The sequence below is a fragment of the Leopardus geoffroyi genome, chromosome C2 (assembly GCF_018350155.1).
Source record: "Leopardus geoffroyi isolate Oge1 chromosome C2, O.geoffroyi_Oge1_pat1.0, whole genome shotgun sequence".
In the NCBI taxonomy this organism is placed as follows: domain Eukaryota; kingdom Metazoa; phylum Chordata; class Mammalia; order Carnivora; family Felidae; genus Leopardus; species Leopardus geoffroyi.
Window position 1 is genome coordinate 41,864,260 of NC_059333.1, and position 24,488 is coordinate 41,888,747.

The following is a 24,488-nucleotide window of genomic DNA, read 5'->3' on the forward strand; positions in this document are numbered from 1 at the left end:
TTCTCATCTCTCAAAAATTAGTCCATGAGTCACCTTCCACCAGAAATAATGGGTAGTACTTCCCAATGGTAGTAAGCAAGCTCCTCCCATTCTCCCACGGGAATCTGTTCACAGCTCTGGCACCTGCTTATGCCCAGTGCTGTGGGTCCTCAAAGGCAGGTACCCCATCTTATCCATATCTATTGAACTATGATGAAATCATGACAAGACTAATCTTAATGAATAACGTTTTGATCATGTCAAAACTTACCTGCTCGAAAAGCTCTCATAGCTCCCTATCATTCACAGAAAACAAAAACAAAAACAGAACAAAACCTCTTAGCCTGAAATGAAGACATTTCATAAGTGGGGAAATTTATGCAAATCTCCGACCATCATCTCCTTATTATAAAGTGAATTTAAAACTTTCTTGTTCTCCAGGAAGTTTGGCAAATTTCGTGATCTTCACCTGAGATACACTTTTTAAATATTTATGTGTCCAAATGTCTTCCATTCTGCCATGCCCAGATTAAATGCCAGCACCTCCATTATTTTTTCTCTAATTTTTCTCAGCTGGAAGTCATTGTGCTTTCATCTGACCTTCCAGAGCACTACATTAGGAGTTAGCAGTATCTCTTCTGGTGCTCTTCTATTCTAATTTTCATTAGAATGATATTTTATATGCATTTAATCTTCCCTACTGTACTCTAAGATCCTGAGGGCATGATCCAGGCATGGCCCACATTTGTCTTCTTCAGAGGCTCCCTTGGTCCTTATCCAAATAGGCACTTCTTGATACTTTTTAAGTGAAAGAGATCTAAGATGGAGGAAGGGATGCACACAGGATTTAAGTACTAGAGGTTTCACAGAATTAGATCAGAATACAAAAGCTACTACAGTTGGTAGGTAGTTGGGGAAGTATAACATCATCTGAGACAATTTAGAATGAAATTTGGGGACAGAAGCTGGATTGCAAATGTTAAAGGACATGCTGTGTGGCAGGCCCTCTGCTAATCCTGTTCTTCATATCAGTTAATACCATTTTTATTGAAAGAATTTCCTATAAAGTAGAAACTATCATTTCCCCAGTATTTCAAAGGAAGTTGTCGGCACGGAGCCTGATGCGAGGCTCGAACTCACAAACCATGAGATCATGACCTGAGGTGAAATCAAGAGATGCTTAACAGACTGAGCCACCCAGGCGACACTTACGCACATTTAAATAAAACGGCCTTCTCTTTGCTCTCACATCTTAAATTTCCCTGGAAGATTAGCTTCTCTACTCATTTAATGAACATAAACTTAACTATCTTTCTTTTTCTTGTATTCATTATACAGGAAACTTTGTTCTAGGTGCACTGCTACTGTATCTACTAAGGAAGAATGGGCTAGTATCGTAGGATTCCTTATCAAGGTGTATGGAGTTTCCTTCGTACTGTTAGTCATTGTCTTCTCTAGTTTAGTATTATGCAGCCACACATTCAGAATTACTAGGGGAAACTTGTTGATGGGGAACTTTGCTATCTTTTATGTCCCTCTACTTAATACATAAAGCATGGGGCGCTTGGGTGGCTCAGGGGGTTAAGCGTCTGACTTTGGCTCAGGTCATGATCTCACCATTTGTGAGTTCGAGTGGTGAGTTTGAGCAGTGAGTTCGAGACCCATGTCAGGCTCTGTACTGACAGCTCAGAGCCTAGGGCCTGCTTCAGATTCTGTGTCTCCTCTCTCTCTGTCCCTCCCCTGTTCATGCTCTGTCTCTCTCCGTCTCTCAAAAATGAATAAATGTTTAAAAAGTTGTTTTAAGAATACCTAAAACACAGTAATATGAAAAAAAAAATGAAAAGATGAGAAAAACAAGTGGCAAATTTTAAGACTGGAAATAATTTCTTTCATAGAAATTTTTTGTATCCTGGTCAACTTTGATCACTGATGCTGAAAAGAAACATAGTTTCTAAAAAAATCAACATTTAAAGAGTTACTGGGCTTTATAGTATCAAGTCCATTGTTTCTACAAGGCAATTCTCTGTGATTCACTTTTAGTTTAGGAAATTATCTGAAAGCTTTGTTCAGTTCCAAAAATTTAGAACCTTATGGCACAGAGAAGCAGAGAAGAAAATGTTACTGCAAATTTCTTCATAACTAATGATCAACCAGACTTGAGAAATTCAAATCAAATTGGGATTGACATTTGACTGCCTTGGAATGAAAGACTGATCCATGTGAAGTGTTTAGAACCAGTCAACCCCTGTGGACTCTGCAGATACGATAACAGGATATATCAGGAGAAGACCCTAAGACAACTCTCAGTTTCACAGGTTATGACCTAAAGCTTAAAGAGGCCTCAGGTATAGTTTTGGACTTGAATGGCTCTATAGTATGATGAAGCACATCAACTATTTCTGGCAGTTCCTGGTCACCCCCATGCTTCAGCTCAGGCTTCTGTATTCCCAAACATATTTTTAAAATAAAAAAAAACCCAAACCATAGAGTGGCTTTTGTTAATACCAAGCGCAGACTTCTTATTTTTTTCTAATGCAAAAAGCTGCTTCATTGGCCTATGTGCCATTTCTAGGTATGCTCCTAGCCACTTCTTCAAACCTGGCACCGTCTAAATGTTGGGTTTGATTGCCAACCTACGAAAGAGAAGGGAAATCATGAAAGAAAGAATTAGCAAGTGTGCGCAGTTCCAAAATGTGTTCTACAAATGTGTTTTAAATCAAATGAATCATCCTTTGGCACACAAGCTATTCACTTTATAGTCATTCATTTGAACGGCTTAGTCTCTGTCTCCTGAAGACTGTGGTTTGCATTATTCTTGATGAATGAGACAGTTACCTTAAATCATAAATAAAACAAATAGAAAAACTTAACATCTGACTCTTACCAAAAGGTATGTTATCTCACTTTGCACTGGCAATATATTTTAAAGGGAAGTATTCAGAAAATCAGTTTAAACCACAAAAAGAACCCAGGGTGTATCTGTATAGAACTGCTGCATGAAAAAAGTGATTTGATCAAACAGATGTATCTTGATTAAGAAAATATGTGGTCCTCCCAAATATTTTATCACTTTGTTTTTGTAGTCCTTTTACTCCATCAAGGTGGTTTCAATTCTTTTTTTTTTTTTCATTGAAGTATAGTTAACATACAATGTTATATTAGTTTCAGGTGTACAACGTAGTGATTGACATTTATGTACATTATGAAATACTCACTTTGGTAAGTCTAGTTACCATCTGTCACCACACAAAGTTATTATTATTATATTAATATTATTGACTGTATTCCCTGTGCTGTGTTCTGTGTCCCCGCGTCTTATTTATTTTCTAACTGTAAGTTTGTAACTCTTAATCCCCCTCACCTTTTCACCCATCTCCCCACCCCCCTCCTCTCTGGCAAGTATCAGTATGTTCTCTGTATTTATGAGTCAGTTCCTGTTTTGTTTTATTTGTTTGTCTAGTTTTTATTCTTGTATCTTTCTAATTTGATTAGTTTGGCACAAGTAGAATCCATGCTGTATAATATTCATATTTTTTCTTGAAATGAATTTTTATTAATTTCAAATCTTTGCAAGAATAAAGACTTACAGACGAGTACTATGTAAATATTGACCTTCTAAGACATAAATTGGGCTTTTTTCTCATCTCCTTTGATGTTTGCTTTTAAAGAAATTGTATTGTTCATTTATAACTTCTTCAAAACTATTTTTTAAACTGATTCTTAGGCAAGATAAAAACTTACTACAAGCATATAGTTTCTTCCTCATTTCATGTAGGCTATCTACATAAGCCTATATGTATTTCACATCTCTTTCTAACATCTGCCTTCCCTCATAAAACAATACTTTGGGAGTAATTGTTATGAAATGGCAATGTGGGAATGGAGGAAGCAAGAAACAGAAGATCTCTGGGTAAGCCCACTCATTTCAATTCCTACATGACAGGTGTCTCTTTCGGTGAAGTCTGTTAGACAGTAGGATACCAAGATGTCATCACTTTGCTATGAAGGAATCTCTCCCAGAAGCGACTTGCTTATCTGCCTTCTTCTCTGATTCCTACTGGACTCTAATTTTCACTCACCATGTGAATTGACAAGAAGGATTTATTCAGAGATCTATTTTAGCTCACTTTCAATCCAATTCCAGCCTTTTATTTGTGAGCTTCTATAACATGTTACCCCAAAATAGAATTAAATTTCATTCTGTAAAACATTGAGAGCTGTAGTATGATGAAGGTGTAATTACATGGCTTTATTCATCCTAGGTACAAGAGTTTTACTCTAAGATAAGATGGAGTCATGTGGTCCAATTATTATGATATAGATACTATATATAGTACTATATATAATAAATATCTAGAGGTTATTAAGACAATAGAAGAATCTGTTAAAAATTAGTTTCCAAACTAAAAGCTAAAATGTGTAGTTATTTTTTTATTGCTTGAGAATTGGCCACTAAGATCACAAAATAGTACAAAAATGCAGTAAGTATACCACATTGAAAAGAAAAATTTAAAAGTCGGGGCCAAATATATCTTGGAGATGTTTTAAATGCCTCAAAATGGGCCCACACAGTATGGAGACCTACAAAATCTTCTGAAAAAGGTCATGAGTAGCTACAGATAGCCAGCACACAATTCTAAAAGCAGATATCAGCCAAGAAAACAGTGGAACTCAACAAATACAGTGCAGTTGGGTGCACAGTAAGTGTGAGCTTTTTCATTTATGCATAACCTCTTCACAGCACCACAAGACCAGAAGAGAGGAAGAAGGAATAAAAGTGCCAACCATTATCTCTCAAACCCAGAAAATTGCCATGTTATACTGGGATATATTGGGTAGTAATAGATGAAAATAACAGAAAAGTATGAGATATTCCAGCAATGTCATCAGAGAATAGGAAGGCAAGTTTCAACAGATCAGTGGAACTCTGTTCTCTGTTTTCCACTTAAAAAAATTCTATGGGTCTGGTATGCATTGGGATGTCTGCTTCTTGTTGAGGGCCCATTGTCATGATACATTTTGGTATTTGCTTGGGAATCCCCAAGAATGGCCAAGTAATGAAACACCTCTGCTTCTCTAACCTGAGGATGCTGCATTCTGAGCATAGGAGAACCAGATAAAAATTATTAAAAAGTAACCATTTGTGTCAGAAGAGTCACCCCTACTTAGAGTAGACAGAAAGAGAGACCTCACTGAACACAAGTGATGCCACTAATCTTCCATATAGTATCACAGTCTCATCCCACTATAACAACCCTAGTCATGTTACTCAATTCCTAATATTATCATCTGTATTACAATTTACAACATCAAGAGTGAGTTGGAGACATTCATAATGCTGTAGTAGGAATATATGCATGTGTGTGTTAGCTCTGTGTAATTGTAAACTTGCTATGTTTTTTGTGTTTGGTTTTCCTAAGCTCAGACCCAGTGGAGACTAAAAATTCCTAATGACAGAGTTGGCTATTAACTATAGCAGACATAAATTGCTTAAGTGTCTTGAAAATCTAAATAGAGCTCTAGACAGACTTGGCTGTCATCAGTATCCCAGATAATCTTCATAGACTCAAGGTGTCTTAGTTTGTATTTTTCCAGTAGATGTTGAGATAGAATTTGAATTCAAGTATTTTTATTGGGGAGATTATCCCAGGAGACACAGGGGAGTATTAAAATGAAACAGGGAATGAAGGAAACCACCAGAAGGTGAGGTATTGGTCAGGTTACCCTTTAGGAAACTAGAAATTAAGTCTGCTGCTGAGCCTTAAGAGCTGGTGTAGCACATTTGCTTTAGAGTTATCCCTTCCAAATGAAGAGAAAGCTTGGGTATTTACACATTAACTCCCTGTCAGTCCTTGACTGAAAGCTGTTCCAAGGATGAGATGTAATTGAAGGAGTACTAATTCTTAAAACTTCCAGCCTGAAGTGTTTGGCAGAACTGACTCTGATGCTCAGAGGAAGCCCTCCCAAGTAGAGTAAGTGCTGGCAGCTTGAAACAGAAAAGTTACCCTACATTTGTAAATTCCAAAGGGATATTATTCGGACACCAACAAAATACACAGTAGGTATCCTGGATAGGTTGGAGTACTTCAAACCAGTTAGTGTTTAACTGAGGTAAATAAGTTCCATATGCATTTAAGGGAACATGGGGTATCAGTAATTTGTAAAGAAATCCAACTCTAGTGATGAGAGTGTTTTCAATCTCTATAAAGGCAGGCTCCATCTGCTTTTTACATTGTTTAAACCATTGTAGCTTCAACAGTGCCTGGCATGTAACAGATACACAAATTCTTTGGGAAAGAAATAATTTTATGGTATTTACTTTGATATTTTTTACTAAGGAATTAATCAAAGATACACAAAAGGGAACATTTAAAGAGATATTCTTTACATTATTAATTTAGAAAGTGCCTCAGAACAATAATAAGGAGAACTTTAAGACTAGTTAGGATTATTGCTTTATTAAATGAAATACAAATTATATTGTCTTAAGTGTCTTTCCAGAGAAGTACAATACTTCTTTAGTCTTATTCAGAGTAGTAGGAAAGAAGAATATGGGGTTAATGGTAGTTATTAACTGTTTTTCTTTTAAAAAATGACCATTTTTTTTCTCTTCTGTAAAATAGAAACAGAAATTATCTCATTATTTATATTGCAAAGGATATTGGTAGGTATGAATGGAGGGATTCAAATTAGAGAAGTATGTGAAAATAAGGGGAGTACCACCATTTGCTAACTGTTGTTTTAGCTGAGTTTCTTAATAGTTTTTTGTTGTTGTTTATTTATTTTAGAGAGAGAGAAAGAGCGTGAATGGAGGAGGGGCAGAGAGAGAGGGAGACACAGAATCTGAAGCAAGCTAAAAATTCCTAATGTCTGAGCTGTCAGCACAGAGCCTAATGCGGGGCTTGAAGTCATGAACCACAAGCTCATGACCTGAACCAAAGTCAGATGCTTAACTGACTGAGCCACCTAGGCGCCCCTTGTTTCTTAATATTTTTAATTCAAGGTTTCCTTTTTGTGGAATCAGAAAAAATAATTCTCATTTTTTAAAATAGCTTTTAGAATTAAATAAAAGAATGTGTGAGTTTAACATAAAAAATTGATCGGCAATTGAGAGTTACATAGGAAATGTATATATACATGATATACATGTATATCCACATATACATATAAATGTATATGTATATATACATGATATACATATATATGTGGATATACATGTAAATGTATACAATAATGCCCCTTTATCTGTGGGAGATACATTCCAAACCCCCAGGGGAAGCCTGAAGCCACAGACAATAACAAACCCTATATATACTATTTTTTCCAATGCATACATACCTGTGCTAAAGTTTAATTTATTATTAGGCACAGTAAGAAATTAACAATAACTAAAAATAAAATTGAACAATTATAACATAATAAAAAATATGTGAATGTGTCTTTTCCTATCTTTCTCTCCCTCAAAATTCCTTTTTGTACTATACTCCCCACTCTTTTTGTTTGTTTTTAAGTTTATTTATTTTGAAAGAGAGAGAGATTGATATCAAGGCTGGGGCAGATAGAGAAAATCCCAAGAAGGCTCCATGCTGTCAGCTCAGAGCCTGACATGGGGCTCAAGCTTGCAAACCAGGAAATCATGACCTACTCACTGAGACACCCAGGAGCTCCTGTACTCACCCTTCTTATGATGATGATGTGAGATGATAAAATGCCTATGTCATGAGAGGAAGTGAGGTAAATGACATAGGTGTTGTGACATAGCATTAGGGTATTACTGACGTTCTAATGATAAGTCAGGAGGATCATCTGTCACTGGACTATGGGTGACCACAGGTAACTGAAACCATGGAAAGCAAAACTGCAGATAAGATACCTATACAAATGGTACATATATATTTGTGATAGTTGATATGTTATATATTTTAAATATATTACGTAGTGCATACATATAAATATGTGTTTCTGTGTAGAACTTTTAAGATTATTGCATTCAATGGGGTGCCTAGGTGGCTCAGTTGGTTAAGTGTCCAATATCAGCTCAGGTCATGATCTCACGGTTTGTGGGTTCAAGTCCTGCATCGAGCTCTATGCTGACAGCTCAGAGCCTGGGACCTTCTTTGGATTCTGTGTCTCCCTCTCTATCTCTGCCCCCCCCCCCCCGCCCCCCGCTTGTGCTCTGTCTCTCTCTGTCCCTCAAAAGTAAATAAATGTTAAAAAAATTTAAAAAAAAAGATTATTGCATTCAGATTTTATATTTCATCAGTGTTCTTTTTGTAAATATCAACTATGGGTCTATAATTTTTCACTGGCATTGGATTTCTGATGATTCATGTAGTTTAAAGAATTTGTGTCCAAATCTCATAAAATATTTGGACTCATCATAGTTTTTTATAATTTTATATTCATTTTGATAATTAAAAATATAAACAGTTTCATCTATATTACATATCTTCCACCTATATTTGGATTAAACATGTGTTGATTTAAGGTTTCAAAGATACCAGTGAAGTCAACAGTAAGTATTCAGAAGCTGGTTTTGCAACTGGCACTCTTGGGATAGTTAGTCATCAATATTACTTGCCTTTTCCTTAAATGAACATTGGTAGTTAGCAATTTGTAGTCCATAAGGACCTTTTAATTTATCTTCAAAAAGTGACTTTGAACATATGTTATTTTGTTGAATTATAGATGTTAACTGAATAAATTCTTTGGTTGCATGTTTTCTTCCTACAATCGCTTGATTGTTTTCTTGTGAAACCCTGCTGACTTCATGGAATGTGTTGGAAAATTTTTCTCTAAATTTGCCTTTTGCGTCTGTAGTTTTTGTAGTCACAGCGCTTATTACAAAGCTTAATTGATACAGGTTTTAGAACAAAGACATAGGTTTGCTGTTGTTCAAACTTGTTTTCTTTGGGTTGATTTTTTTCTGGTCTGGTCTGATTTCATGATCCACCATTTCACCAGAAGCTAGTGGTGCATTACCAAAAGAACTTGCCAATGTGTTTGTATACATTTTTTTTTTCTAATTCATAAATGAGAAGAACACGGGCATTATATTGATTATGTGTAATTGGCTATGCATTTGGATGCTTAGCATGGAACACAAACGTAGTGAAATATCCATTCCACATGTACTCATTTGCAAATTTTATACATTGTGTAGGACCCAATATCTGGTCTTACAGAACTCTTGTTTCAGGATCCCCTTTCAGAGTATTAAACCAAACCATTATAGCCTCAAATCAAATTGACAGTCATTTATTCCCAAGGTTAACAAAAAAAAATGAAAGTACCACACATTAACCATCCAGGAAAGTAAGATAGATACATAGATCCATAAATGCATGTATGAAAACCAACTGTGAGCCCCCTAGATTGTAACTGGGATAGAAAAACCCAGTTGTGTTTGGAGAATGGACTGCCAGACATCCCAAACCTCAAGTTTGCTTTGCCTCTAGCATTTTTCCCTTATTTTTTTCTAGCTAGGTGCATTTTGAAGGAAATTTAACTTGAAAATCATGTTTCTAAAGTTAAACCACAGACTGAGCAATGTGAATAGTAATGATTCTTGGCTTATTGTTTTTCAATTCCAGAAGGAATCTGACAGACCAAGTCTGTAACAAGTAATAATGCCTATATAATGGTTTCACACAGATGTGTCCTTTTTTTTTCAACAAACAAGCCTGAAAATTAGAAAAAAAAAATATTTGGAACACAGTAGAAAAATGTTTAAAATTATTCAAAGCCATACAATTAGTGTAACCACTTCTCAATATCAGTAACGATGTATACTACTATTATTCATATATATGTATATATGTGTGTATATATATATATATATATATATATATATATATATATACCTATTCGTTTATATATATGTAACTTTATTGGAGTGTGTTTTATGTCTCATGAAATTTGCCCATTTCAAGTGTACAATTCAATAATATTTAGAAACTCTTCTGACTGATGCAACCATTGCCATACATCAGTTTTAGGATACTTTTAACCCCCTAATAAGTAAATGATGAAATTATCACTGCCTTTGAAGCTTTTTTTTTTAATAGAAATTCTAATTTAAGAGTCTTTATGTTGAATTTAGTTTTTCACAAATAAAACAACACAAAGTGACTTGAATTTAGTTCACAAGCTTGGGAATGAATGTTTAGAATTTTTCCACACTTTAGGTAAAATATACTGTCTTCCTGTGCAAACTGAAGTTTACACAGCTCTGTCTAAGAACTCTTGCTCTGTGTAGACTAAAGACTGTTAGCTATTGGGAATTGGAAATGCAGGAAACTAACTACACACATTAAAACGAAAGCCAAATACTTAACAAGTATTACTATTTTGGTATCCACATAATTTTCTTTTTAGCTTTACTTATGCAATCCAAAAATGGAACAACTTAAATCTTTTTTTTTCAAATAAGCTACAATTTTTATGTTGCATGTGAAAATTAATTTGCTGTAGTCCTTAAAATTCTAAGGTCATTCATGTGGAGTTTACATAATTGCAAAAATATGTATTGATGCATTTTCCTTATTTGGGTGGACTTGAGAATTAGAATTCTTCAAAACTCATGCTAGCTCAAAAGGTATTTGACAAAAATTCTTTAGATAAATTAATCTTGTTCCTGGAGCTAAAGAGGTCAAACCACAGGCATCGTGGAAATTAAGCAGCAGGTAGTCTGCCTCTGCAATTTCCCCTTTGTTTTCTGCTTATATTTTTTTAGAATCTGTTTGTGGGGAATAAAATGTTATTTATTGCAATTAAATGTTTGCATTTCTTAATCAAGTGATACGAGGTAGAGAAAGGGAATTTGGGACAAAAAGAGTTTGGGAAGTATTACTAAATGCAAGCATGAACAATGCAAGTGTTACAGCCAAATAGAAATTTTTCAGGCATGATTGCTTTTAGAAATCTGTAAGTCTCTGCTGGTGTGGATTTTGTTTGTATAAATATGCAAACGTACCCGAATTAGCATACTTCCCACGTGCATCCTTCAGACAGCTAGACTACAAAAAATTAATAAACACGACCTCTTTTTTACTACTTAATTTGTTAAATTTTAATTGAAATTAGATAATGGGTTTGGGATGCATAATTTGAAGAGATGTGGAGTGCATATGAGGATTCATGTAATTGTCAAATGCATTTGACTCCTATTTTACTTAAAAATTTTCAGGTGATTTCTTTCAAATTAACAAATAAAGACTTTTTTCTTTAACAGTATAAATATATCATAAATAAGTCACTAGCATCAAGGTAATATAGAAGTAGGTCTGCTCGGGGCACCTGGGTAGCTTAGTCAGTTAAGCAAGCATCCAACTTGGGTTCAGGTCATGATCTCATGGTTGGTGAGATGGAACCCCTCATCTTGCTCTCTGCTGTCAGCCCAGAGCCTACTTCAGATCCTCTGCTTCAGATCTCTCTCTGCCCCTCCCCACCTGCACTCTCTTCCTCTTTCTCTCAAAAATAAACATTAAAAAAATAGTAGGGCTGCTCAGGAAGATGATTTTATGGTAATCAAATATGCTATATAGTTACTCACCAAAAATCTTCCTTCCTGGAATACTCCCTTGGTCCCTCCCCCCCCCCTTTTTTTTTTCAATCCAATGAGTATTTCTGTATGTAAGTCAATTGGATAGGTCTGAATTAATTTTGAAAATCTGATTTTGAATGTTGGACCAGCCTTTGCAGATTTTCTGGTATGGGAGGTTTGGGCTTTTACCTCCCGAAAGGAAGAGATCAGCCTCCATGATTCCTAAAGAGGACTTCCCTCCCTGCTTCAGTTAGTCTCTGCTGCACTCAGGGTAGAATCGCTGGACATATACAAGCCATAGGGGCCCGGCCTTCATAAGCCATACGCCAAGCAGAATTTCTCAACATTTTTTTCTGCTTCCACACACAGAATCGATAATATCTAGATATAACATATACTTCTATGGTGTACATTTATGGAGGGATCATGCACTATACAAATTCATGATTCATCCAACAGTGAGAAATAACGGTTGCTCACTCATGCATGTGATACTTGTAAGGACAGTTGTCATTCCTTCAGGAGTAAAGCAATTTCTCACTCACCCAAGAATGTTTGTGAGTGAAAGTACGTTATTATAGGGCCACGCTTGAATTCAGCAAGTTCATGAAAGCATGCGTGTGTGTGTGTGTGTGTGTGTGTGTGTGTGTTTCAAATATTGGTGCCTCAATTAAAGTTAGCTATTTATTACTTGTGACAGAGACCCCAACTGACCCTACACAACAAGGGTTTAAAAGTGAACCCTTGAAGAATTCTGGACTGACACGACTAGGGATCATGTTCTCCTTTTTCTTTTCTTTTCTTACTTGTATAAAGGAGGGATCCGGTAAACAGAACAAAAGGGTTTACCTTGGGCCTCAAGTATGCCATGTAGGAGTAGGTCCAGGTAAGAGCATTAGCTTATGATTTAGTGTCTAGTGTCTAACGATGTGATGTGGCTAAAACCATGGAGCTGATGAGCAGAGACACAGGAGCCCAGCAGATAGCAAGCCTCTAAGTACAGAAGGATCTCTTCCTTAAATAGCATAAAATGTTAAAACTCTGTACTATTAAAACTACTGTAGGCTGGTTTTAAACCTTAGTTGGTTGGACATCAAAGACAGTGCATCATGGAAATGTCTGGATTTGTTGGAGTGACACAAAAACAAAATTACAACAAGATGGTGTGCATGCCAGGTATTTCCTTAGATAGCTCGTAGTGCTGTCAAGAAGAGGTCTTTTACTTGCTTCAAATAACTTCTAGACAATATTCCACTACTATAATTTTCTGAAAATATCGTGTTTATTATTATTCAGGTATAGTGAGACCGACAGATCAGGTAGGAGATGATTGTTATGAAGTAGATAGTTTGTTCCTCACACTTCTTAGGGGAAGGGGAGAATGCCACACCATAGAGGGTCACACAGAGAAATGGCTGGGTCGGTCAGGAGGGGGAAGGAGCAGGCGGAAAGCATGGGCAAGAGCCTTTATTGTGGTTTCTGTGGGAAAGGTGAGGCAAGATAAGTTGACCTAGGATTGGCTAGTTTGAACAATTTCAGTGGACTTTGAGGTATAGGGACTCCCTAGCTGTCTGGTACCTGGCCGTGGGATGATTATGGCAGAGACATATTGCCTCCTGGGGTATAAATCTAGATAGAGAAGACTCTGGATTTATTAGTTTGCATAGGAAAAATACCCTCCTTGGTCAGTCTTTGCTATTCCTAGGAAGTGGCTGGCCTTGGGAGAGGCAGTCTATCCCAGTCAGCAAGGCTTCCGATGCCAGAGCATCAGGAACACAGAAAATAAGAAGAGATGGTTAATACAGTGACATCGTAAGATCTGAGTAAAAAATTCTATTTTTGCCTCTTTTTAAATTGAAGCAACATTTATATATAGCGAATCATATTAATTATAAGTGTAAAATTCAATGACTTTTGACAAAGATATCTACCTCACTCAAAATATAGTGTATTTCTATCAGTGACTTTTCTGTCTGTCTCCAGTTAGTTTGCCAACAAAAAAGTTTAATTTATTTAAGGCCAGTATATATTTTGTCTTGTTTACTATAACTCTAGTATATATTTTGTGTATTATGATGATAAATATAAAATTATAAACAAATATAAAAACTATAAATAAATATAAAACTATAAACTATAAAACTATATGATATCTGAAAATTATATAACATAAATTTTTCTCCCCATTTCTGTCTTGATTGAGCACATAAACCAAATAGCTCAAGAGGGTAATCTTTTTGATTATATTTCTTACCATTATGTGTAAAGTGGAACCAGCATAAATGTCAGTCCCCTCCTGTACTCACAGTGTATTTAAGTTGTACCTCTCCACTCCTGCAGTAAATTAGAAAGCAGCAAGCTCTGTGTCACAGGCTCGACAGAGGGTGCCACCAAGGTCCAGAGCAGTTCCATCTGTCCTGTGCTGCAATGTAGCAGCTGTACCCCTGAGTGACTGTGAGTCAGAACAGACCTATTACCTCAGCAGCCCTTTAAAAGAAACAAACAAGCAAAAACTCACAATGTGGTTAGCTTAGTTATAATCTAAACTTGGTTCTTCATTCACCTGGGCTTGACTTTGCACCATAATCCTTTTCCCACCACCGTATTTCCATTAGCCAGTCTATTCGCTCTAATCAGTCTATACTAAAATGGCCTTGTCTGAACTAAAAAGTTGTATGAGATATTATCTGATTTTGCCCAAGAGTTCATATTTAGTTTTTTACTTTGATTACTGACTTGAATTTTGAAGCTTGTACTCTAATGTCTTTATTTTGTGGATACCACTCAATTAGGACAACATGCAGGGGATATTGTTGAAAGTAATCTACATTGGTTGGGAACTTGGGATATTAAAATCCCATCAAAGCAACTTTTCTAAATATATAACTAGGAAAACACCTAAAGGACAACTTTTAACAAATAATCAGGATTTAGATATTAAGACTCACAAAGTCAAGATATAGCTGCTGGAAATTTTAAGATATTGAGAAACTTTAAGATATTGAGATATGAAATGAGGAATTCCTCAAACAACTTTTGGCTGTCTGGGAGGGAAGATTCTATCCTTTCCATGTAGATTACTTATATTATCTCTGGAATACATTTTTCTAAGTTTAGGCCTAGGAAAATAGCTAAAATTGTAAAGCAAATATTTTCAGAAATAAAGAACATTGTGTATTTCAAAATAATGTGTGCATAGCCAAATGCCTATCTAGGAATTTTGAAAGTACTTTATGTTTCATGTGTAATTTATGAAGAAAAAGAGGAATACCCCAGATTTAGGTGAATTTCATTTGTCTCACATAAAGAGTGAAACACAACCAGACCTTCCAAGAGCACTATATCATCTGTGTAAGAAAGAACATTAGGTTAAAACGCACACATACAAATACACACACATATACACACACACACAAATGTTTAGATGAAGAACCAACTATCAATATCATTGCCTCGTATATCAAAGCATGATGTCTTTGGATAGGGCTCACTAGAATCTGAAACTGTAGAAACTTTGAAAGTATGCATGGCCCTCCAAAAGACCTAAAGAGAAAAGAATATTGTAGAACATCTCAGCAAATCTAAGGAACATATTTTATTTTTGTCTAAAATACAATGATGTTGTAGATACATAGAACCTCTTCAGGAATCTCAGTATTTTTATGATAAGTTTGCTAGTATGCTGCACTTTTCAAAGACAAATAGTTAAGAAAAAACTTTTATTTGCTCTAATTTCTGTTATTTCCTACCTACATGATTCTTTATTTTAGACATTAGTCAACTCCAAGTGAACAATAAGAGTTTTTAAAATAGCTACTTATCGGGGCGCCTGGGTGGCGCAGTCGGTTAAGCGTCCGACTTCAGCCAGGTCACGATCTCGCGGTCCGGGAGTTCGAGCCCCGCGTCGGGCTCTGGGCTGATGGCTCAGAGCCTGGAGCCTGTTTCCGATTCTGTGTCTCCCTCTCTCTCTGCCCCTCCCCCGTTCATGCTCTGTCTCTCTCTGTCCCAAAAATAAATAAAAACGTTGAAAAAAAAATTAAAAAAAAAATAAATAAATAAAATAGCTACTTATCAATATTAACCTCTTTCATATTGCAACATTATTTTTAGAAACCCGTGGTTTACCTTCCATATATTTTCAAAGCCGTATTACATATGTGAGATAACAGAAAATATATATTAGTCTCTGTCCCCAGTTCCTGGCACAGAGCTCCTAAAACTCTTGTAATTTTCTCTTTTTTTAATGTAATATTTCTTTATTTTGAGAGAGAGAGAGAGAGAGAGAGAGAGAGAGAGAGAGAGACTACAAACAGGGGAGGGGCAGAGAGAGAGAGAGAGAATCCTAAGCAGGCTCCCCACTGTTAGCACAGAATCAGATATGGGGCTCAATCTCATGAACAGTGAGATCATGACCTGAGCCAAAACAAAGAGTCAGACACTCAACCAACTGAGCCACCCAGGTTCCCCAAACTCTTGTAATTTTCTAAGTGATAGAGCAATAGGAGCATTTTTTGTTCTAGTACTTGGTCTTTGACATCAGTTGCCGACACAGGACTCCTGAATCTCTTGTAATTTCCCGGGTCAGAGGTGCGTCTGTTGTTCTAATGAGGTGACTCTGGGTGGGTTTTCTGGATGGCTCCTGGATGAGAACTGGTCAGTGGAAAGACCAAGCCATGATTAGAAGCTTGGAATCTTCAGCCCTGCCACCGGTGCTCTTGAGAAGGGAGAAGGGCTGAACATGGAGTTAAGCTTGATCATGCCTACATGACGAAGCCTCTGTAAAAATCCCAATAGTATGGGGTGTGGAGAGCTTCCAGGTCTATAAGCGCATCCATGTACCAGGAGGTGACACACCCGAACCCCACCAGGAGAGAAGTTCCTGTGCTTGGGACCCTCCCTGACCTTGTCTTGGATATCTCTTTATATTATTTAATGGATTGATAAATGTAAGTATTTTCCTGAGGGCTGTGAGCCATTTTAGCAAATAAATCAAAGGGGAGGAGGAGGTCATGGGAACCTTTGATTTGTAGCCAAGTCAAACTGAAATTTTGAGTAATCTGGGAACCTACTACTTGCAATTGGTATCTAAATGGGTGACAATCTTGTGGGACTGAGCCCTTAACCGATGGATTCTGATGCTATCCCTAGTAGATGATGTCAGAATTTAAACCGAAGAAATTACTTTTCTCTTTACTATAGACAATTAATGACATAATTTTATAGATAAGGGTATCTCTGCTAAACATATTATGGTTTTTATTTTGGTTTGAATTTTATTATTTTAACATCAAGAGCCAAATGGACTTTATCTTTGAAAGGAAATAACCACAAAATATATTGTATAGTTTACTGCAAAACTAACCAAACTGCATAGCTAGTTTTATACAAGCTTGTCATGACATTAGGCACTGAAGATGCTGAGGGGCTTATAATGTAGTGTGAAGACATATTGGTAAGCAAATTATGCAATTACAACCTAATGCAGTAGGCTGAACAATGCTGAACAATAAGAGAATGAACAACTATTCTGTACATCAGAACAGAGGAAGAAGCTGCTTAATATCGCCTAAGGGACTCAGGAAGGGCTTCATGGGAGAATTCTATTAGCCGTGGATTTCTAAGGATTATAAATACAAGAGCGTTTTCACATGGAAAAGGAAAAGATTGAGTGTTCCAGACAGCTAATGTAGCAGCACACTGTGGACAGATGACCGAAGGAATCATCTTCAGAGTTTTAGTTTGAAAGGAGAGCAGTAATAATAAAGCTGGTATGGGTGTTGCCGTCTTATGAAGAATCTTAAATAATTATGTAATGAATTTCAATTGATATCTCTCATTGTAGTTCAGAATTTCCCAAATGTGAGATCTTAAGAGTTTTGTAATACAAACTTCTTAAAACTAGATTCTTAGACCTTTATTTCATTTCTTATATTTAGTTAATAAGCTTAGAAAAGACTGATTTGAAATTATGAAATTTTGAAAGAGGGCAGGGTTAATGTTTCATTTACTTTATAAAATGATAAGTCATCAAAAGGTGAGAAAGTTGCATTTCTGGAAAAATTGAGATGAAAACTATAGAATCCAATGCAGGTGAAAAACGACAAGAGCCTAACTGAAACAGGGATGGAAAAGTAGAATTGAATAAAGAAAAGCCGTCAGCTTTCAGATTTTGAAGCTGTTGGCTTGCAGGGTTGTTGGTGAGGGAGAATATATAAAGAAGTTTAACTCTGAAGTTCAAACTGGTTAGTCTGTAAAGATAGTGAGTCCTGAGACCCAAACAGGAAATTCCGGACAGCAACAGGTTGAGGAAATCAGGATTGGGGTGGTGAGATGGAGAGCATTAAACTATGAATGATTATGCTAATTCAAGCCCAAGAGTGTTTCTGGATTTAATAGAAGGGTTCACTTCCTAAAAACCAAGAAGGAAATGTTCTTAAGTGGGCATTGTAATGAATGGTACAAAAATATAAGGGAGTAATGCTTTGAAAGGCATGTCTGATTCAAAGTAAAAATCTTTCAACCATTTACTGCATAATATTTTCCCATGGAGATAATTTTAAAAAGCTTTGGCTCACTTAGAAAAGAAATACTGAGCCCTCTTTGTTATTACTTTAACTGGTCCAATCTCTAAACCACAGATACCTCAGAGGTTCATTAGAAATTCCCAAACCCAGAAGGAGGAAAGTCCCAATAAAAACAAACACACCAAACCAGATCCTTTAGGAGTTGAATTTTGAAGTTTTGACTTCCTGATTCTAAGGATGGGTCATATTTTAGCTGCAGAATAATAGTAAACGTAGCTTGAATATACCACAGCTAAAATAATGAATCTCTTCCATGTCTGTCAGTAGATTTGGCGTGTAAGTATATCATGTGTAATTCAAATACAAATTGTAAACCATACAAGCCCCATCTCTAAGCCAATCTCTTTACCTGGAAACCTCTTTAGCCCAACGTTTTCTGCTTCTTCATTGAAATTTGTTTTTTTTGATTATTTCATTAGATGCAGTCAGTGGCTCAGGTTACACTGGCAATGAGAGAAAATATTGCCTTTCCTTTATAAATAAATAACTGGGGTTCAATTATCAACTATTGAGGGTTATACTTCTCTTATGTCACTGTCCTCTGGACTACCCCTTACATGTTTCTGATTCAAGAGGCTACCAATTGCAGTGGTCTGGAACTAGGCAAGTAAACACCCAGTGTACATTCAATCCTTGGTTCCCAGGAAGTGATGTCTCCCCAGAATAGAAATTGAAACCATTTGATAGCAGATTTTACAAAACACATATTACAAGATAACATAAGGTGAAAATATCGGTATAGGTCTATGTAATGACCAAAGAAAATTTTTAATTTTTTTCAATGTTTATTTATTTTTGAGAGAGAGAGAGACAGAGCATGAGTGCAAGCGGGGGAAGGGCAGAGAGAGAGAGGGAGACACAGAATCCGAAGCAGGCTCCTGGCTCCGAGCTGTCAGCACACAGCCCAACACGGGGCTTGAACCCACCAACCGCGAGATCATGACCTAAGCGAAGTCGGCCCCTTAACCGACTGAGCCACCCAGATGCCCCAACCAAAGAAAATTTTTAAAGAAGAATTAATTGAAAGAGCCTTGAGCAAGTCAGCTGTGACACCACAGAATTTTTGTAGTACCTTGAAGGGTCATAATTTTTCAGTGGTGTAATGTAAGTATAGGAAGGCTTCGTGGAAGATGATTAACTGTGTGATTCCTGAGCCTCTCTTTCCCTCCCAACCCTTTTTTCTTGTATGTGTATTCTTTTAGGAAACATTTCAGTTAAAATATAATACATTTCACTTTATAAGTGTATCATGTCTCCATTCTTCATTTTCCAGAGGACATGTATATCCGGTTATACCCAGAACAGCAAAAGCGAAGATCAAATAATTGTTCCCTCTCAAATACCAATATAACCAAAATGTATTTTATACACCAAGACATTATTTGAAAGAGGGTCATTAACTTACTAAAAATTATTTTCTTCTTACTGTTTTAATTTTTCTTGTTACCCCTTTTTCATATTTTTTCCCCTGTATAACTCTGCATTTACTAATCTGCATAAAAGCCTGGACCAGTTTCATAGCAGCCTATTTTGTCATCAACTTCGTTCTCTTAATAAGATAGTCATTTTAGTAATGTATCATTTAATATATATAAAAGAGGCACCAGATTAAAACTCTTAATCTTGGGCTATTGGGGTGTTGACCAGTAATTGCTATTTTAGCTTATAGGACCCACATTTTGCTGGGAAAAGCTGTGTCCCCTTCTCCTATGTAACTTCTCACTCTAGGTGAGAGCATTTTTCTAGTTTTAGGACATATATATATATATATATTTTTTTTTTTTTTAAATTTATTTATTTATTTTGAGAGAGAAAGGGAGAGAGCGTAAACTCTCAAATGTCCACCAGCGGGCAAAGGGCAGAGAAAGAGGGAGAGAGAGAATTTCTAGCAGGCTCTGTGCTGTCAGCACAGAACCTGGTGTGGAGCTCAACCTCAGGAACTGTGTGATCATGTCCTGAGCTGAAATCAAGAGTAAGACAACGGATTGAGTCACCCAGTCTCCCCTAGATTTTTTTTCATTCCATGTAACTACTACCTGCCATTCTTTCAAATCAAAGTTAAAAAAAAAAAGGAAATGAAGACCAAAAAATCAAATCTATTTTATGATATATATGCAATACCATGTTCTCTTAAATACAAAATATAATAATAAATTTAAAGGATTTGTATGGATTTTGGAAACTAGCACTTTGAACAATCACCCTTTAATACCTGGAAACTAACTTAAAGAGATGTAATCCATATCACTGTTTCTCATTAATATTACAAATTCTGTGAGCACTTAAGGAAATGTGGATAAATTATACTTCAAGACATGAATTCGGAGTGTTCTAGAAAATCTTTTAAAGAGCACTGATACAGTGTAATGCCCACGGAATTCATCTCTTCCTGCAGTATGTTTTATTATGTCTTAAAATTATTTATTAGGAGAGAGAAAAACAATTTCTGTTAATTATTTATGAATATTAAAATATTGATGAGCATTACCTAAATGTGACAGGATCCCAGCTGGTGCACAGGGCTGACACTGCTGAAATGTAGCCAACACAAGAGGCGTGCACTAAAAGAGCAGAACAAATGACTTAACAGGGGCCTAAAAGCAGCAATCAGAAGAGGTTCATTTAACTTAGAGAAGGCACAAGCTCCGAGCAATTGCCTCTACTTAAGTAAGTGTGGAATTACAAAAGACTATTTATTACAGTCGAACAGGGCCCTGCAGCTTGCTCAAAGATCTTTGAAGAATTTCAGCAGTTATAAAGTCTTGCTCAGTGCAGAAGCAGTAAACGTCGGGCAGATCCCAAGCAGCTTGCAAAGCTTTCATTAAAAAGTTAATACAGCCTTCCTCACGATTGTTCTTTGAAATGAATTATTTTCTCTCTCATTTTTTGTTTTTGTTTTGCTTTTGTTTTGTGTTGTTGTTTTATTTTTGTTTTTTTAAGGAGAGATGCCATACATGGTAATTTTCAAAACTTCTCTGAAAACTGTATTTTAATTGTTAGGAAAAATAAACCAGTTTCATGGTGATATGGAATGAATGAATGTAGGGTCTCCATGGGTTTACTAAGAAAGTGTTCCAACATGAAGAATCTTTGAAATGCTCTGTAAGTATATATTAAAAGTTATTCCATTAATGGATTTATTTCAGAACAAAAATGAGTGGAATTTCTTCATTGTGTACAAAACAATATTTATTTCCCAGGACATTAGGGCTGCAACTTTTCTATTAACAATTAATGAATTGTTTTTTTTTTTTAATATAAAGGTTAAAGTAAAAGAAAATAATTCTCAAAAATTAACATATTTTTGTTTATTTATAACTGAATGATGTATTTAGAAACATTGAATACATTTATAAAATTTTAATGAAATATAACCAAAATAAATTATCCTTTGCTAAGAATCAATTCAAGAGCAGCAAACCAGTACAGGTTGGAGGGGTGAGGGTGCTGTGAGGCCAATCCAAGAAATAAAACAATAATATTGAATAGACAAAAATTGAATATGAAAGGTAAATGATGTTAAGTTACATGAAAGGATGTTAATTGCTAATGGGAACAAAATATGGATAAGAAAATATATTTACTTTCCCATCAGAAAAGCAACAGCTACATTTTTCCTTGGCAAAAGATTAAATTATCATTCCCAGGCCATTAAATGAATGAAGCTTTAATTACAAAAGAGTTCAGAAGATCTTACAAATAATAGAAATAGGAGGATGGGGAATTTATTGAAGCGGATTTTTCATTTAGATTTACCCTTTCTAATACAGTGTCACGAGGCAAGCTTAGCAAAAGCTCTATTTTAAGTAAGGAATACAAATGAAAGGCATTTACAGACAGGAACAATTTAAGAGGTTAGATGCAAACGTCAGCATGGGACAATCACAGAAACATCAAATCCAGAAATAGGAATCTTCCAATGCTGGCTATTTTGGGGAATACGAATACACAGCGTTCTAATGCTTCTTGATTGAGAAAAATCTGTAAGAAAATAGGTCCTTTAGCAGTGAAAACAATTCAACAGTTAACGTACTTGATAATTCTTGATTTTTGTATTGTTTCATGTTTGCAATTTCTTTTGCTGCATTCTATTAGGGCAGAATGCTGCTGAACCCCACAGTGAGATATTTCAGTTGGCCAGTGTGCCAAGGTTGAGATCTAAAACCAGAAGTGCACTGAGGGATAGTATGCATTTTTTTTAATGGAAGGACTTAAGGAGGATATCACTTAAAATATATTTAATCTTCCATTAGAAATGAAGGTAACCGTATGATATCTGATCCAAACAGATGATTTTTATTCATATTCTGTACTGTAGATAATGCATAGCAAAACATAACAAATACAGAGTCAACACCCAATAAGACACCTCAAAATATGTCCCAAGATTTGTGACACGAAGTGTATTCAGTTCCTTGGTATTTTTATTAAATATATATATTTTAAGAAATAAAAATGTAACAGCAGAAGATTGTTGTTTCCTGATATTTTTATTCATGAGAGATTTGGTTAGAAGTCAAGACCTACTATAATATGTTCTAAACCCTGTGTATTTTACAATACAGTAAATATTATTATTATCTATAGATACCAAGGGACTCCTGGTGCGTAATGGATTCCAGTCCTCTTAAAGAGTTGCATATGAAAATGTTATCAATGAGCTGAAGAATCTGGCATTAATAACTTTGCAACATTATAACAAATAGGTAGCCCTGATTTTTTGTTCTTTTTTTAATATATCAAATATATTTCATTGCTTACATTATAGTAGCAGATTGAAAACATCTGCTCACTTGCCACTAGTCCACCAGCAGCTGAAAATCTCAGCTCATTTTCCGTAGGCCTGTATGTACCAAGGCTATAATCCAGCTGCTGAGGCTTGATATGGGGCCAGATTAATACTCCAGAGCCTTTGAAATGGAGATAGCGCTTTCTTGCCAAAGATTAGAGCAATGATAGCTTGCATTTGCTTGTTCCCTTCTCCTTCTGCTCTTCCTTACCGCCCTTCCCAATTGGATTGATTTGTGTCCTCCCCCATCCCCTCCCATTTTCTTTACAGCTCCATCACCTGTCATGACGATTAAGAAGGATCGAACATCCCGAAACAGCATCTCTTTATCCTGGCAGGAGCCTGAACACCCTAATGGGATCATATTGGACTACGAGGTCAAATACTATGAAAAGGTGGGGAGATGACGTTAAAGGGTTGGGCTGTGTAGGGAAAGAGGTTACCTTCTTATGAGCTGTGCACTTGCAAAGAAACCAATGGCATTGCTAAGAAATGGTAGAGCTCTGTTTGGAACTTGGGTCCTCTGATACCTTTGATTTATAAGTAGAGTGGGGTTTTGAAATCACTGTGCCAGATATCCCCCATTCTATAGCAATAAGCCACAGCAAAGATGTCAGTACCAAACTGAAGCCATCTAGTTATGGCATTGGAAATGACATTTTTCCTTCTACATTGAGAGACCCCTGTTCTATCAGCTATTTCACAGTGATTCCTTCATCTCTTGATGGACTGTTCCTTAGTTTATTGCCTAGGCATCGTTTCCTGACCTTCACATTCACATGAATTTCATTCAGTACAGATACTGAACTGTTGAACATTGAACTAATAACAAAACCATTGTATAATTGAACTGACAATGAAAAGCTTTCTTGATGTCATACAAGGTAATTTAGAAGCTGCGCATAGATGGATGAGTTTGGTCCACATCATAAAATTGTGATTCAGTAATACAATTATAAAAATAGGTACATGATTATTTATAAGTAGAATTTAGGATATAGTATTTCATCACTCTAAATGGCACTTATTTTTCTTTGGTTATAAATTATGGTGAGGTTTGAAAGCAAGATGTATTCAAATCTTATCAGAGGTGGGTGGTTTTATAGCTACCAATGTGAACGAAACATATTTGTGTGCAGTTTACAAAGTATTTCAAGGTGAATTAAAAACAAATTGTGCATTCGTAGAGCACTTCATAGAACAATTCTGCATACATTATTTAATTTTGAGCTGTCTGATAATCCTACGAAAGTGGGCAAATAGGTTCATCCACAAATAAGAAAACAGAGTCCATGGCATTATTTGAATTTCTCACAAGCTCACTGCTAATAAACAGGTATCTGTTTTGATTCCAGGCAGCCATGACTCCTCCGTTAGTATGTTTCCCTGTATTATAAACCTTGCTCTACCTGAGTATGGATTATTAGAGAATTAGTGGTATAAACAGTTGTGCAAAAAAAAAGTAATGTATAAACATTTATCTACATTGTGTAGTTATTCTCTTTATTGAGGGTAATGTATTTCACAAATAAGTATGATGCCATTTTTTTCCATACTGCCACATGCAGGGAAAGGAATGTCTCTCTCATTA

At 35.9% G+C, this 24,488-nt stretch overlaps 1 protein-coding gene across 3 annotated transcripts in view; it reads left to right on the plus strand.

Annotated features, from left to right (window-relative positions):
• EPHA3 (EPH receptor A3) overlaps window positions 1-24,488 on the plus strand; it is a 357,381-nt gene that overhangs the window by 254,505 nt on the left and 78,388 nt on the right. For all 3 annotated transcript variants that reach the window (XM_045501700.1, XM_045501699.1, XM_045501701.1), the window contains exon 6: window positions 23,168-23,292. In XM_045501700.1, the coding sequence (XP_045357656.1) occupies window positions 23,168-23,292 (125 nt within the window). The remainder of the gene's footprint in view (window positions 1-23,167; window positions 23,293-24,488) is intronic.